Here is a 17136-nt window from a genome sequence, read left to right as displayed (position 1 = left end):
TACAAAACTATACTTGGGCCACAAAACTGTTGTGTGTTCTTTTACCAATAAGAAAACAAACGAACAGAAAACATAAAAATTTGGTTAGGACCAAACACTACTTCCATAATGGGCAAAAAAGCAAAAAAACAAACAAAAAAAACCCCACTAACAATAAAAGGACCCTAATGTACTTTCAGACTTTTCACTAAATATGTTCAAGCCTGTGTGGGCCAGTTTAACAGACATTTCTTACGGCATGATACTCTCCATGTGAAAGCAATAGCAACATTGACTAGGAAATACAGTTTTATCAAGATAAATCTAATAAAGATTAATGTTTCACTTTAAAAAGTGCTTCATTTCTGTTAGTTGTCATACTATATATCTATATATCTCTATATATAATTCCTTAGCAAAAATACTGGAATAAATTCACTATTGCGCTATGACATGTCTGGAAAATAAAAGGAAATGAGAAATGTCACTTGATTGTTTTGCTTTCCTTTCGGCGTGAAACGGCATGATTTCACCTCTGAAGGATTATTCAAATAAATGGCACAATTTTTACCAAAAAAAAATAAAAAGTGTAGTCACAGATGAAGTTTAACTTAAACTTATGTTTTTCCTTTTCAAGAAATGATGTTCTAGTGTCACAAAGGATTTCTCAAGTAACCCTTTAAATAACCATAAAAAGCAACATAAAAGTGGACAAGCTTCCGCTTTGGCAAACAGTAAGATAACATAAGCGTCATAACAGTCTTTAGCAATGCCAAATGTAGGTATGTACTGTATGTCCCATTACACACTCACAAATAAAAAATAAATGGTTAAACATTTGCTACGGTTCTCTATGAAAAGACAACTAACTGGAGTTCGGCACTTTGTAATAGGAGATGAACAGACATTTGGTTATATATAAATGTTTCAGCATGGTACATGTTCCCAATTAAAGAAAGACATAAACATAACCAGAATTATGAATGAAAGGAATGCTGGCCTTTATCGTTAATCTACAATACATTAAAAAAAAGAAAAGAAAAAAAAAACATGCTACAAGAGAGGGAAAAAAAAAAAAAATAGTACATAACTACATCTCTTAATTTCTTGAAAAATAAATAAATGAAGATTGCACTTTAATTGCCATTTAAAGTACTGTATGCAATAGATAGTATAAATAACCCTAAAGAAAGATACCTTACTTTCCCATTAACTTTGGCAAAGGTATTCTGAGCTAGTAAACGATTTGCTTACGAACAACTGGAGCAAGGCACAGCTTAGGTGAGAAAACAGATCAAATAAATGCATTTCAAACTGCAGAGGCAGATACAACGGAATGACGCTACTGATGACAGCAATATCACAATCATTCGGCAACGTTTAGTGTTTCGCAGCACCCTCTCAGAAACATAGTATTTCCTTCTTCACCTCTGAAAAGTCCAGGTCCCTGAGGTACAATACAGGCTGTCAGTTTATTTCTCCTTTTTAGAAACCTAACCGGTTCTGCGAATGTAATGTGGGAGAAACTCTTTGGATTGATGGGAACTGCTGGTTTGTACCTTTTACTTGGCTAAAGATGCACTGCAAGCACATCAGGCTGTTTTGGCATGAACATCAGGTGCAGCGGGTGGAGGAATTCACTGCTGCTTTTGACTATAACCTTGGTAAAAGCACCTTAGAACTGTGCAACTGGCTTTCACGGGTTCAAAGAAGATGAAACATTCAACGCGTTGACACAGGCCGCAGACGAAACACTAGGGGCGAAGTCCTGGGGACGAACGCCATTCACAGAGTGAGGAAACTATTGTGACTCCAGCCACCACACAGAGCCCAGAATCAGTCTGAGAGGGCGACGTTAGCCTAGCCAAGTCATTCGGGGGGGGGGGGAGGCCGGAAGGCGAGAAGTAGCTCTGTGTCACTGCACCTTAGGACTAGATGGCAGAAAGAAGGTGCGTGGTTGCAGAGGACGTCAAACTTCCCTTACCCTCGTCCGCCAACACTACTGACCACAGATAAAGCACCATAGATTGTGAATTGACACGCTCCAAATGAGAGATCTACTTCAAACTCATTGTTACTTATATTACAATAGCTCTATAGAATCTTATAGATTTATATTTGTATCTATATATATATATATATTAGATAACTGATTCCGTTCGTAGGAAATATAAACACACAATAGCAGCATCACTTAAACCACACTTGCTTTGGCAGCTTAATGCAGGGGGGCTTTACAACAGTCTTACTACGGTAACAGTTTTTTTCGTGTTTCTGAGAAGGATGCGTACTGTGACGCACAAACAAAATGTGAAGATCACGTGATCGTGTATATTAAAAATGGCACTGGGTGGACTGTGATTGTGGGTTTTACACCATGATAAAGCTATGATTCCAACAACTCGTATATGGCTGTGAAACAAATGCTGTGAAGCACACTTGAATAAAACAAAAGGAAGGCCATGAACGTGGAGAAAATACCGATACATTTTCCACCCAACATATACGTACACTTAAAGGGATACAAAAAAAAACGAAGCATGCAAAAACAGGCCGTCGCGCAACTCTTCGTAAGGCTTGATGATGTGGTTTTGCTTCCCCAAGAGTTTAGAGCAAAATCCACACGCTGTAAAAGAGCGAGTGACACAGTGATGCACAGGCAGGCTGGAAGGCATTAGAGAGAGAGAGAGAGAGAGAGAGAGAGAGAGAGAGAGGATAAAAGACAAGAAGAGAGCCTGTATAAAATTCTCAGCCTACAGTACGTCGCATCGGATGTATACTTTAAGTGTTCGTGCGTTACCCGAAACGTAAATGTTTTCTTTCTTGGCTGGCTGCTGGTTTGGCGTTGTTTTTAATATCTTCACTTCATGAAGAAGTATTCCACCACAAAAGCGATGAGGAAGGATAGGGCCGCGAAAGCCCCGACTAAGACGGCCGCGAAGCGTTCGTCCGTGGCGAACATGCCGCCGGGCTTCAGGGTCTCGGTGGAGCTGGGCTCTCCAGGCAGCGCGATCTCTGTACGCCGCAGTGTGAAGAGCGAGGATGGGCTGAGGGGTCCACAAAGCTCCTGCGTGTTGTCCTGACACCGCCGACACACGTACACGCGGAAGCGATAGTCTGTGTTGTTTTGCAGGCCCGAGATCTGGAAGGTTGTGTCCTCTCCCTTATATAACTGAAAGAAAGAAAGTAAGTTTGTGAAAAATACAGGTGTATATTCTCAAACTGCATAAAACTCACTGCAACCTCCAACTGGTCACCATCAGGAACTGTTCATGTTTACAGGTTCAATACAAGTTAAGTTTATTGCATTTGTAGCATAATGTTGATTATCACAGAAAATAATCATAGTTACACATTTCATAATTTCTGTGGTTTAAAAGCAGAAAATGTAAGTTATCAATTAATATAATTATTATTAAATATATATAAATTAACAATAATAATTATTAATACTATTAAAAATACTAATAATTATTAAATAAAATGTTATTGTTTTTAAATAAACAAAAATTTGCATTATTAAAATAAATATGAAGCTCATTTTTGCATGTACTTTTAAAAATAATAATTCTTTGTAATAATAATAATAATAAACTATTATTATTATTATTAATGTATTTCATAATAATACTTTCATTAAATAATCAGTATTAATTCAAATAAATGTAAATGTTATAAAAAACAGTATAAACGTATGAATAATATTGAACGTTTGAATATAACTAGAGATTCTATCCATCAGGATAAAATATAATTATTATTAAATATATATATAAATTAACAATAATAATTATTAATACTATTAAAAATACTAATAATTATTAAATAAAACATGTTATTGTTTTTAAATAATAAACAAAAATTTGCATTATTAAAATAAATATGAAGCTCATTTTTGTTAAAGCATGTACTTTTAAAAATAATAATTCTTTGTAATAATAATAATAATAATAATAATAATAATAAACTATTATTATTATTATTAATGTATTTCATAATAATACTTTCATTAAATAATCAGTATTAATTCAAATAAATGTAAATGTTATAAAAAAAACAGTATAAACGTATGAATAACATTGAACGTTTGGATATAACTAGAGATTCTATCCATCAGGATAAAGTATAATTCACAAAAAGTAATATTAGGAAAAGGAGCTTTCAACATTTATTAAAGAACATAGGGAAGCCTTTCTATGTCAGTATGACAGATAGTGGTCAATATGGTGCATTCCTCACGCGAGCGCGAGTTTTCATATCCTGTAGCTTTCACAATGCCATTATATGCCACAAAAATATATAAGGTATGAAAGAGAGTCTAGATAAGAAACCTAAACAGAAAAGATGATTTTCACCAGGAAAACATATCCTCCAAGCTACATGCATGATATGCTGATACTAACATGAAACATTCAACAAACATTGAAGTAAGTCTGATTAAAATGCAGAATAGGTCATATGTGGCTGCTTTTGGTTGCCAAACAACAGCTATTCAATTTCACTGGAAAGCCACCCACAATTTGTAACCTTCCTTACTCACTGTTAAGATTATGGACACATTTTAATTTGTTGACACAAAGGAATGGAGAAAAAATCAGTATGTGCACATCCCGAGTTTCATGTCACAATGCAGCTCTAATAGCAGAGCAAAGCCAGGAGCTAAATATTAAAACCTACATTGTTTATTCCAGATGTGTGGCACGAGGCTTTACAAAAACTGGTCAGAGAGGACTAAACATTTGATTTCCAAGAGGAAAAGCAGAAGTGCACACCAGACTTTTGAAAACACTAATGTCTCAAAGATATACATAAGCAATGCAAAAATACATTTGGAAACTGTCCCTCTCAGCAGTATAATGCATTGAAAAAGATAAACTTAATAGAAGTTGTTTCTGGCAACCCTTTTTGATAGCTACTATTTCATTTTTCCATTTGCAGGGAGGAATGAAACAGATGCCATTTGAGTTCAGAAGAGCATGAAAAACTGAGACGGCAATTGCGTCCGTTAATTCGCGATGGCGAAAGTTGACAAAAACAAGCCAATTACTCATGAGCAGACAAAATAAAACTAGAAACAAGCTGAATCCAATAGAACAAATACAATCAAATACACATGAGTGCTGACATTTCATATAACAGCACAGGAAGATTTCACTATTTGTATCACTAAGCGTCTATGTTTTCAATTCAATACTAGATATAGGGTCAATATTGAATATTGTTCATGCTCATTTCCTCAACTTTTACATTATCTGTTGCTCAAATTAATCTATAAAAGCACTAAAAAAAAGTAACAAAACTGTTAAATGTAATCTTTATCAAATCTCAAAACGAATATCCATACTGTACATTATAATGTGTTGATTCCTAAACTAACGAATTTTATTATAGCCCATTTTTATAGGTTATCGCCCATAACATTAACACATTATAGGCCAAAATTGTAACTAGCTTTAACATTAAATGGCAAGATGTCTGTGCTTACATCATTTTAATTCAGTAATGTATAATAGTGAACATGCATCAGCTATACAGTTAACTGGGTGAAAATGATCTGAGATGTAGACGGGATTTGTGCTGGATCCCTGCTCTGTCTATAACTTTGACATGTTTTATATAGTGGAATAAGCTGGTGAAATTGAGATGCATACTAGTTGCTAGCCACCTTAGCACAGAGTTCACACAGAAACATCAGAACCAGAGCAAACAGAACATCTGCAGCCATTAAACTCTCACTTCTCTTTACATGCAAACAACCCGCTCCTGAATCGCATCCATTTTAACAGCTGACAGGACAAGGCACACATTAGCACAGTAATAGGAACCATGCCAGCTACATTAGACAGTGCTCTCGGCCCTAGCAGAGAAATAAATGAGAGAAGGAAGGGATCTGATTGGCTTGCTCTGGTCATGACAGAAGCGGTCATGCAGAACTCCATGGAGAGACTTCGTGGCCTTCAGAGCCGCTCAATGCTCAGTGGATTTAGATTCACCGGCTGATCTACTAATGTGGCCATTAAATGTAAAATGACAGCACATTTGTAACAGAATTGACACAAATATGTGCAGAGAATAATAATAATCCTCCCTCTGTAACAAACCAGGGACTCAAACACGACTATCACAAAAGGACAAACAGTTACACTATTTCAATAGTCCAATTTACTAACTATAAGTACCTTTGCAAACTACATGTCGACTTACTCTACTGTCTAAATGTGGGCTGCTGTTTCCTTCAATTGTATCAAGAATGATAGATGAGCTGGTTGTTAGTCACTATCAAGCCATCAGCGGTGGCATCAGCGCCATCCGCAGAATACTAATAGTCTTAGGCGGAGGACACAAACCTAACATTCTACTCCTATCTCAGACTCAGTCTGTGGGGATGACATATCCCATCACTTTCCCTTTGCTTGAATAACAATGCACTGCAAAGAGTAGCAAGAAACTTTTTACATTTGTCATTTGTGTTGGTGTTAGACAATGTTTGTCAAAGCTATGGAGATATTAATAAATAAAAAAAATGTCAAATTAAATAAATAAAAAATGCTGCAATACAAACTAAATGGATGTCTCAAACTAAAAGCAATTATACAAAATAATCTAAAAAGGGCTATAAAATGTAATGTGCATTAACACATTTGTCTACTTTAATACAACAATTCTCCCATCGCAGTTTCATAAAAATAATATACCAGCTACTTTTTATGCAAATGAGATGAGTAAAGAGAATGTGAAGATGTTTCTGTAGAAATGAACTGAATGTGTTAAAGTGTTGCGATAAATTATAGATGTCATGAGATAAATCACTGGCTAATCGATAGTCCTATTCTATAGACAATTCAGATTTGAAGAATGGAATCTCACCTGTTTGTATTCGGATTCTCGGGCAACCAGCACCTGTAGGATGTAGATGATGGGGTCTCCTCTCATTGGTGGAATGCTCTCCCAGCTGACCTCACACACATTCCCTTCCAACTGTACCACTTTGGGAGCTAAAGGATAATATACAAGTTTAGCTATATAAACAGCCAATAAGTATCCATCCAGTACATGAGCACATATGTGGCATGAAGCAATATGTTGATGTTATTGTACGAGGATACTTTACCCTTGAGAGCTGGAGGAACAGATTTGGTGGTATGGAAGGTGTGTATTTCAGAGAAAAGCCCTTCTCCTGCCTCGCTCACAGCTTGAATCCTGAGACAATAGCTGCTCGACTCACTTAGTCTCTGTACCTTATACGTGTGGCTTGGGCCTCTGTAAATTGTGACAAACCTAAAACACACACATTTTCTTTATGTTAATGGTGCGTAATTTACCAGTTCACTTCGTACTATTCAAACGTTTGGGGTTGGTAAGATTTTTTTAAATGTTTTTAAAAAGTATCTTATGCTCACCAAGGCTGCATTTATTTGATAAAAAATGCAGTAAAAAAACAGTACAATTGTGAAATAATATTACAATTTTAAATACATGTTTTCAAATATAATACATTTTAAAATGTAATTTATTCCTGTGATGGCAAAGCTGAATTTTCAGCATCATTACTCCAGTCTTCAAATCATTCTAATATGCTGATTTACTGCTCAAGAAACATTTCTTACTATCATCAATGCAGAAAACAGTTGTGGTGTTAATATTTTTGTGGAAATCGTGATACATTTAGTTTCAGGATACTTAAATGAATAGAAAGTTTAAAAAGAACAGCAATAATTTGAAACTTTTTTTTTTTTTTGTAACAATCTAAAAGTCTTTACTGTCCTTGCTGAAAAAAAGTATTACAACAAAATAAATAAATAAATATATTAACATCCAAACAATTTATTTCATTAACTGCTTTGTGAATATTTTGCTGACAATTGTCACCAGTTTTAACAATGAGCTACATTGGTCTAAAATAAAAACAAAAATGTCAATAAAACCATAAAACAAAATGTTAAAGAATGCCCTTTTATGCCCATTTGTGTATTTCTAAGACAAAAAGGACACAATGACATTATATACTAGCCCCAGACATTTAACATTTAATTGAACCTTTTTTGGTTTCAATTACAATAAATTAGGTGAAAATTTCTGGTATTGGCAGAGAGCTCTGGGTATCCTCATGCCATGTCCTGTCCTAGCACAACACCATCCATCTAATGCACAAACACCTCAGGTCAAAACAGAGAACAAAGCAACAGCTGCTATTTAATGACTGCTTCCAGAGGTATTTTGCCAATGTCAAGATTCCTGCCAGCTTGACGTCGGACTAATTAGATCAAGGTAACAGACCAGTGACCTGCAGTTTATGCTTAATATTCTCCTTTCAAGCCTTTCAAACTCTCCTCTTCATGCTCTTTTCATCCAAGGCTGGTCTATTTTGGAATTCTACCAAGGACCCTAGGTTCTTTATGTGCATATAAACATCAATCTTGTGCAGATCCAGCTCCAACACGTGGTAACAGATCACCTTCTGAATTATAAAATAAAATCCAAAAGAAAGGATTTTTCAAAAGAAGATTGGTTCATAGAGAAGTGGTCTGGGCGTACATCTGTGGTTACTATGGTAATCTGAACAGAAATAAAATTTGTAATAGCAGAAGGATTATGAGTCCATTTCAGAGCCGTGCTGAATCGAGACTCTCCCGATTGCACAGTTGGCATCTAATTTTGATTAAGCAGCTGAATCAATCATTGTTAACATAGCAAATACAAAAAAAAAAAAAGGAAGAAAAAACAACAACACGTTTACCAAACTCTAATGCACACTGATGATGGCAATTGGATCTTAGGCCTTTAGTAAATACGTTTATCACTATGATTCGATCAGGACTAAGACACAAAGTCAAGGGGACATTATGCTACCAATTGATAGTCCTCGGTTTATGACTATGACGTTTCATTTTGCGACTTCCAGTCTCTGCACACAATAAGACACAATAAACAACTGAATGCCGGAAAAGCTCTCAGATTTCATTAAAAAGATCTTCGTTTGCATACTGAAGATTAACGAAAATCTTATGGGTTTGGAACGACATGAGGGTGAGTAATTAATGACAGAATTTTCATTTTAGGGTGAACTATCCCTTTAAATGGTACTGTATATGTAAACCATATAAACTACCCTTGGTGCATTTTTGGTAAAGATAAATGCTTGTATCAGCTATCCATTTGAAGCAAAACGGTTACTGGCTAAAGAGAATCATTAAAATAATTAGTAAATTAACCAGTCTAACACTAAAAGGATTTTTGACAGTGTTGGTTGGGGAATTCATTATATTTTCTATTAAATGCCCATCTGTCAGGCCTGTTGCCCACTCACAAATACTGCCAACATGCCACTCTGCCAAGAAAAAACAATCAACAGTTACAATTAAATTAGGAAGTGAGCCAAACTGAAACTTGGGTAGGTTAAAAATCTAGGGACCTGACCAATCTACAGGTACATCTATAACAGTAAGGCCTAAAAAACTATAATATTTATCAGGAATATAATATCAGCACGAATTTCTAAAAAAATGTTAAATGTTAAAATAATATTGCTGCCATCTAGTGATATTTCACCTTGACTAAATGACTTCAATGTACTCAAAAGTGTGCTCTCGAAATGAAATCAATTTTCCTTTTAGCGGTGCCTTTATTGCCATTTATGAGGTGTGATTGAAATGAACTGACCTCCTGTTCTTGTCCTCCATCTGCAAGTTGTAGACCATCTCTTCTCCAAGCAGGCTCTTGGCATTGCTGCTGTCTCCCCACTTGAGTTTGAGGCTCTGGGGTCCTGCAGCAGTGCACTCCAGTCGGGGAGGGACAGGTGGCAGTGGCCTGGTGCGGGCCAGCAGGGGAGGGCAGAGGGGACCGGCACCAATCTCATTCGCTGCTTGAATCTGCAGACTGACAGCACAGAGAGTCTCATTTAAACCATGTACATCAGGTGATCTTTAGGGCCGGGCAATTTTACCTGTACAAATGGTGCAACGGTAGAAATACTGCTAGAGATACACCATTTCAATTTTTGCTGATATCAGTGAGCAGGACCTCCTCATGTTATGTAAAAGTAAATATCTTATCAAACGGACCACCAGGCATTATCACATGGTTATTTTTTGCCGAATTTCCTCCAAAAATAACTATAACAGAGTCACTAGACTACACTGATTAATGTGCATGTGTTAAACATTCCCCTCCTTTTACAGCTGACATTCATGCAGTAGGCAGGCAGATGACACTCTCAAATGAGCAGCTTCATCTGAATATGCATGTATGGATGGAGGGCAGGGGGTTTCAAAAGGCCAACAGATGTACCCTAGTTTTGCTGTTAACCATGTGTAACACTTCATGGCATTTCCATGGCACAACAAACATACAAAATCTGCTATTGACACACTTTAATCACTGCTTGAAGTGGTAGAAATTATATAAATACAATTTCTTAGTTATTTCTAACTGACTGAACGCACCAAGGACGAAAGGGAAAAATATACTTTGAGTCATAATACTAAACACAATATTAAAACTAGGCAGACTTCATGAACTGACTGCAGTAAAACCAAAATAATATTTTAATTTCTCGTTTTACACAGTAATCTGTAGCTTCACCTGACTCAAACTTGATATGAAATGAAATGCAGTTGATCTCTTCACACACTGCCACTGTGCCACATCTCGCTCACTTGAGGATGCAAATAACTACCTTAACTCTCCCCTTGCTAAGCTCAATCAAATTTATATTTGTCGGTTGAAAGTGCTTTGGGTAGGATCCCATCATTCAAGGATAATGCCCTGTCATGTTATTAAATCAAATGGAACCAAAATCAATTTCTGGGTTTAAAAAAAATTGGAGGGTTGGGGAGTCTGGAGTGGAATTAACAGCAGCTCTCCCTCAACACCGGACTGTTTGGTTGACATTTAACTGAAAACCAAACATACTTTAACCTTTCACAAGATTTCATTAGTCTGTACGCCCCTAATGACAAAAGATATAATCGATCTAAGAGTGATCAAATGGCTGTATAGCCTGCTTCACACCAGTTCTGGCTCCAAAAAAAAAACGGGTTCTTGATTCACATACAGTGTGGTTCAATAGTCTTAACTGGAGATTCAAAACCTTCAAAAACGTAACGTCTTCAACCCTCCTGGAGATTGACTGCTCTGCAAAGTTTATATCAGCTTGTGATTTTCAAGGGATCCTGAAGACCAGGAGCAGGGTTGAAGACCTCTGAATCAATGAGAATTAATATTTGAGATTCTATATTACTCACTGATACTTACTCTAGGTCACTGATCACTTAAGCAAATCTGTTTTAAGCAAAACATTACTACCTTAACCGATTTGTGTTAATACGAGGTATTAAATACACTGAACATTGCTATTTCGTCTGCTCATCCAAAGAAGCTGCGTTTCTCTGAGGTTACACTGCCATTAGGTCAGTCAGAACACTGGAGGAGATTACTGAGATAGCCTGGTATCAGATAATGAAATCTATGAATGGATGCCTGCCGTCGGTTTTATTTTATTTTTAAATTCTCCATAAAGCAAATCAATTACTAAAAAAAAGAAGAATGCTAACCGAGAGAAAGTCCAACAGCAGACAAATACAATATTATTGAGAATAAGCTTCATGACAACAAATTTAAGACACCTGGGGAAAAATGGTAATACTGTAACGAGACATACACTACTGTTCAAAAGTTTGGGGTTGGTAAGATTTTTTTAATGTTTTTGAAAGAAGTCTCTTATTTGATAAATTCAGTAAAAACAGTAATATTATAAAATATTATTACAATTTAAAATACCTGTTTTCTATTTTCATATATTCTAAAATGTAAGCATCAATACTCCAGTCTTCAGTGTCACATGATACTTCAGAAATCATTCTAATATGCTGATTTGCTGCTCAAGAAACATTTCTATTGTTTTCAATGTTGAAATATAAGATTGATTAATTGAAAGTTCAAAAGAACAACATTTATTTAAAATAGAAACGTTTTGACTCATTCCAAAAGTTATTATGGTCACACTTGATCAATTTAATGTGACCTTGCTGATTAAAAGTATGAATTTCTTTCTTTAAAAAATCGTACTGACCCCAAACTTTTGAACAGTAGTATAAATTGAGAGGGAGTAGGCAGGAAGAAAAGCATTAAGCATAAAGCACAAAATCTGCAGGACCCAGTGGGATGAAACTGAAAAAAATAAAATAATAATAATCATCATCCCCACGCAGAGCTTTAATTTAAAGACTATAATCAAAGCTCTCAGACAAAAACATGGGTTGCATAAGCTGTCTGATGGAGACACTTCAATGTGCACGGTGGTGGCCTCATGCAGGGATAGATGTCCTGTTATGGACACCACTTCATAGATACACACACAAAATCTGCCCTCCGGCCATCTCCTTTCATTAGCTACCGATTAGCATCATTAACACTCTGCTGTTTACCCACTGTCCTCCTGGGCAGGGGGAGGAAACATGCAGCGGGGTGACGTGGTTGTGGCGTCACGCTTCGCTGAAATGGACAACTGAATGCAAATGAGACCCGAGATGGAGCGTAACTACTCCCAGCAGGACACAGATTTGGCTCAGAGGCAATCGGTAAGCTAAGCGGTTATTAGTAAAGACTGCTGTCCCATATCACAAAAGTGCTTATGCAAATCACCAGATAAATGTGATCTAGTGGACAACCTGGAGGTGTCAAAATGGTTCATGGTTGTGTGTTTAAGTGTGTATGTACACACCTGTATTCACTGTCAGGCTGTAGGTTCTGCAGCACATGGCAGGTGCTGGTGCCCATGCTGATGAGCTGCTCTCCCAGTTTAAGAGTGTAGGATGTGATCTCCGCTCCATTGTTGCAGGGCTCGTCCCATTTCAAAGCCAGACATGTGGAAGGTGAGTAGACGCCGCTATCTGTGGCGTCGTGCTCAAGTACACACAACACTGAGACCGGGTCGGGAACGGTGGCAGGGGTCTGACAGCTTGTGTGCTCGCTGTACGGTCCTGCACCAGCTTGATTCGCCGCCTTTAAAGAAAGGGACAAGGTTTAACTTGCAGTATAATGTGCTTTTACTAATATATTTGTTTTAGGGCTGTCAATAAAATGAAATGATATTTAATAATGTTAAAATTTAGCAGTCAAAGATTTTGACATTTATTTAATTCAACATTATGACGTTTTATTCACTTCTGTGTGATTTCTAAAAAATTACAGCAAATGATGACAAATTGGCAAACATAATTACACTTCGGCCTGGTATTTAGATTCCTTTCCCTAAAAAATGATTGTATTAATCACAATTAAATAATTAAATCCACTGACAACCCTAATGTGATTTCTTGTGCAGTAAGAATAAATGTCACCTAAAAATTAAGAGTTATTCATTTTATTCCGTTTCTGTACAGCATTTTGAGCTGCATGACAATATTTCCTATTAAATGAAAATGATTATAGTGATCATTATGCTGTTAATCTTCGCCATATAATATCATCTCGAAATGACTGTCACTAGCTCATTTATTTAAAGCATAATGACAAGAACCTTTTTACAGCCTCAGTGCGCAAGATGATAGAGTTAATGAAGCGTCAACTTTCCTTGTTCTTTTCAACTTTTCCTGTCATACTTTTACTACTCTAGTCATAATTAAATGGGCTAAAATAGCCAAGAGCAAATGCCAAATATGTTATGTATGGCACAAAAATCTTTCCAAAGTTAATCCAACTTTTCTAATTTTGGTTTGAGTCGTGAGGCTGCAGTAGAGCGACACACCGCAGCCATGTAAAAGTAATAATAAAACCACATTGTGAGCCAATCAGTTTTTTTTTTTTACTTTCCTACTCCTAAGGGCCTTATAGTATTAAAAGATATAGCCATATCATTCATTACAAATCAAGTCAAAATCACAGGACATTTCTAATACAATTTAAAGGCATTATAAAAACGTAAGAAAGGTGCACTTTAGAAGCACTGTCTGTAAGACTGGCTCAACAAAACATTTCCCATTAGCAATAAATTGTTCCACACTGTAAAGGAATTGTTGAACAATAAACATGGTGTAAATGAAAAGAACCCTTCAGTCCAGTAATACCTGTAGTCTGCAGTAGTAATGAGTAGCAGGTGTCAGGTCTGAGATCTCACACTGCGTGTCAGGGCCGCAGTAGATCAGCTCCATGGGCTCTTCCTCTCGGCCCCACTCCAGACGGTACTCAGAGATGTCGGCCCCTGAGCTCTCTGGACTCTGAAAGAGAGGAAGTGCATAAACAAATTATTGGCTGATTGTTTGTACTTCAGCTCATCTGACCATCAATACTGACAGTATTTCTTTGTTGAATGTGTTAATGTATGATCTCTGTCCAATTATTGATGGGCCTGATTTAAAAACGATAAATTACCTCCCAGCTGACCAGCACACAGGTATTGGACAATAAGGTGAGGGATGGGGCCGCACATTGGCTGGGAGGACCAGCTGCGGTTGTTATTTCTGTTGGTTCAGAGAACTGCCCATACTGTGAGCAGAAGAAAAAAAGAGAGAGAGAGAGAGAGAGAGAGAGAGAGAGAGAGAGAGAGAGAGAGAGAGAGAGAGAGAGAGAGAGAGAGAGAGAGAGAGAGAGAGAGAGAGAGAGAGAGAGAGAGAGAGAGAGAGAGAGAGAGAGAGAGAGAGAGAGAGAGAGAGAGTAGTGCAAATTAATATTCAGTACATGACATGAAATGTCTCATAGGTGTATTTCTATCAGGATACAATGTGAAAAACAAATAAAACACTTAAGACCGAGCCAATCTTGCATTACACCCTTGTGAAATCAAAGCATGTTTCCAGTACCGCAATCGGATACGAGACGCATCGATTCCTCACTTTTGGGAGTTAGCCTCACACAAACAATGAAAAGTAAACAGAGAAAATGATTAAATTCAGTCTTCTGGCTCTAGAGCTGACTCTGAATGCTGTATTAACACTCCTACAAAAGAAACAGGAAACTACTTAAATTGAACAAAGAAAAAGATAAAGGAAAAAAAAAAAGACAGCCAGAGTTGATCTCTGTCTCCTTGAACATTGCTGGATTGAACTTTGAGCATATTGAGAGAAGAATCAAGGAGAAATTCTTGACGTTGTATAGATATCTACAGTATGTAAGTTAACTTCAGCCACATAAAAAAGAAAAAAAAATCATGCTTTGGTAAATCAGAATTATGAGATTAAAAACTCTAAAAGAGACCAAGAAGTCATAATTATTAGATTAAAAATGTTGAAATTCTGACAAATTGAAACTATGAAATACAAATATAGTACAATACAAAGTTTAAATTATGACATTAGCAGTTGAAATTGAGACAATCAATTTGACAAGTGGAATTGACCAAAAATAGGTCATTATTGACCACTGTAAGTATTGCTTAATTTCGACATAATTATGACGTAATTTATGACTTAAATCTCAATCTCAATTTCGACTTTTTATCTAAAAAAATTATAACTTAGTATCGCATAATTTCAACTTTTTATGCCATAATTATAATTAGACGGGTTCCTCTAATTCCAAATGGATTCAAATAATGATTGGCTGGTTTAGACGATTCATGCGATAAACAGAAGAACGAGGTTCTGTGATTAACTGAAAACTGAGCCTGAGGTGCATTATGGTAGGGATAGGACAGGATGGTTGTCTAACAACTGACTAGTTAATTAGTGCAGTTGATGAATTTATATATGTTTTTAAATTTTTTTTTGCATTATTATTATTATTAGTGGTGGTGCTTCAGAAATCACAATTTGCTTATTGAATTGTTGAGCACTCACTCACCCCTGCCTCGTTGGCGGCACGCAGGCGAAAGCTGTAGGTGGCGCCGGGGAGCAGACTGCCCACGGTGCACTCCAGATCAGAGCCGTGATAGACCTCGGTAGGCTCCGACTCTCCCTCCCTCATTTCCAAACTGTACTCATTCACCTCACATGCCCCCTCAGAGGAGGGACAGTCTGAGACGAGGGACAGAGACAAAGCACTCAGTACCACAGAAATTACAGGTTCAATTCATATTTTATAACAAATGTAAGGGGTTTAAGTTTTTCTAAGACAAAGCAGATTTAACCACTTCTTTACAACATCAAGCTTTACCAATCTTCACAATTTCAGTGTAAAGTTTCTTGTCCAAAAGCCTGAATCCAAAGTGTTCACTTAGAAAGTCTGGAATCAGCAGCTCCACAGACACAGAACTTAACTTAAGTCAGTGAGTCAAGTGCACTTCAAGAGAATCATTCTAGTCTACTACTGGAAAATATGTGCACATATGTGATCTTATGCTGTTTCTGGATATGACAAAAGGGTTTAATTCTGTGGATTGCCACAGAGGGGCTTGGTGAAATGTAATTTCACATCATTACAAATAAATGTGAAACTGCAGAGATCTTGGGACAATGTAAATTACCAACTTAATAATGTTTCTTGATCCCGTAACTGATACAGCATTGTGTTAGTGTGGGTTTAATTCCCAAGGAAACTGTCCTAAAAATGTACCTTGAATACATTGTATGTTGCTTTGTATAAAAGCATAAATGTGATTATGAAATGGAGGCTAAGGAATGAAAAAAAAAAAAACACTCTTAGAAGTGTGATGTATTGAAAGGACAGAGAGTTTACGTTTCATAGAATCTTACCCCATTGTAAGTGCACTTCTTTGTGCTTGGCTTTACCCACAATTCTGGCAGGCTGGCAACGTCCTGGAGCTACAGATAGTGTACGCACAGGCAGACTCTCAGAGCACTGCAGGGACACAAGCATAACAATTAGTATATATAACTGTAGCAAAAAGTATGTAATTTATACTTCCGTTCAAAAGTTTGATGTCAGAACGTTTTTTTTTTTTAAAGAACGAAATGAATACTTTTATTCAGAAAGGACACATTAAATTGACCAATAATAACAGTAAAGGTTTTTGTTGTTACAAAACAATGTCTATTTCAAATAAATGCTGCACATCAAAGAATCCTGGAAAAAATATATTACGGTTTCCACAAAAATATTTTTTAATAATTGTTTTTAACATTGATAATAATAAGAAATGTTTCTTACGCATTAAATCAGCATATTAGAATGATTTCTGAAGGATCATGTGACACTGAAGACTGGAGTAATGATGCTGAAAATTCAGCTTTGCCATTACAGGAATAAATGGACAGTTATTTT

General features: G+C 36.5%; 1 protein-coding gene across 1 annotated transcript in view; it reads right to left on the bottom strand.

Moving 5' to 3' along the window:
* Window positions 1–1868: 1868 nt before the first annotated feature.
* Window positions 1869–17136, bottom strand: part of fndc3ba (fibronectin type III domain containing 3Ba) — a 125028-nt gene continuing 109760 nt past the window's right edge. Inside the window, exons 18-26 of the mRNA XM_079876099.1 lie at window positions 16608–16713; window positions 15757–15929; window positions 14350–14463; window positions 14046–14195; window positions 12701–12981; window positions 9640–9855; window positions 7091–7257; window positions 6847–6974; window positions 1869–3151 (exon numbers count right to left, since the gene is read on the bottom strand). Coding sequence (XP_079732225.1) covers window positions 2840–3151; window positions 6847–6974; window positions 7091–7257; window positions 9640–9855; window positions 12701–12981; window positions 14046–14195; window positions 14350–14463; window positions 15757–15929; window positions 16608–16713 — 1647 coding nt within the window. The 3' untranslated portion in view covers window positions 1869–2839. The remainder of the gene's footprint in view (window positions 3152–6846; window positions 6975–7090; window positions 7258–9639; window positions 9856–12700; window positions 12982–14045; window positions 14196–14349; window positions 14464–15756; window positions 15930–16607; window positions 16714–17136) is intronic.

The sequence above is a fragment of the Squalius cephalus genome, assembly GCF_949319135.1.
Source record: "Squalius cephalus genome assembly, chromosome: 7".
NCBI classification, from domain to species: domain Eukaryota; kingdom Metazoa; phylum Chordata; class Actinopteri; order Cypriniformes; family Leuciscidae; genus Squalius; species Squalius cephalus.
Note: the sequence above shows the minus strand (reverse complement) of the source record. Positions and strands in the feature narration are given on the sequence as shown.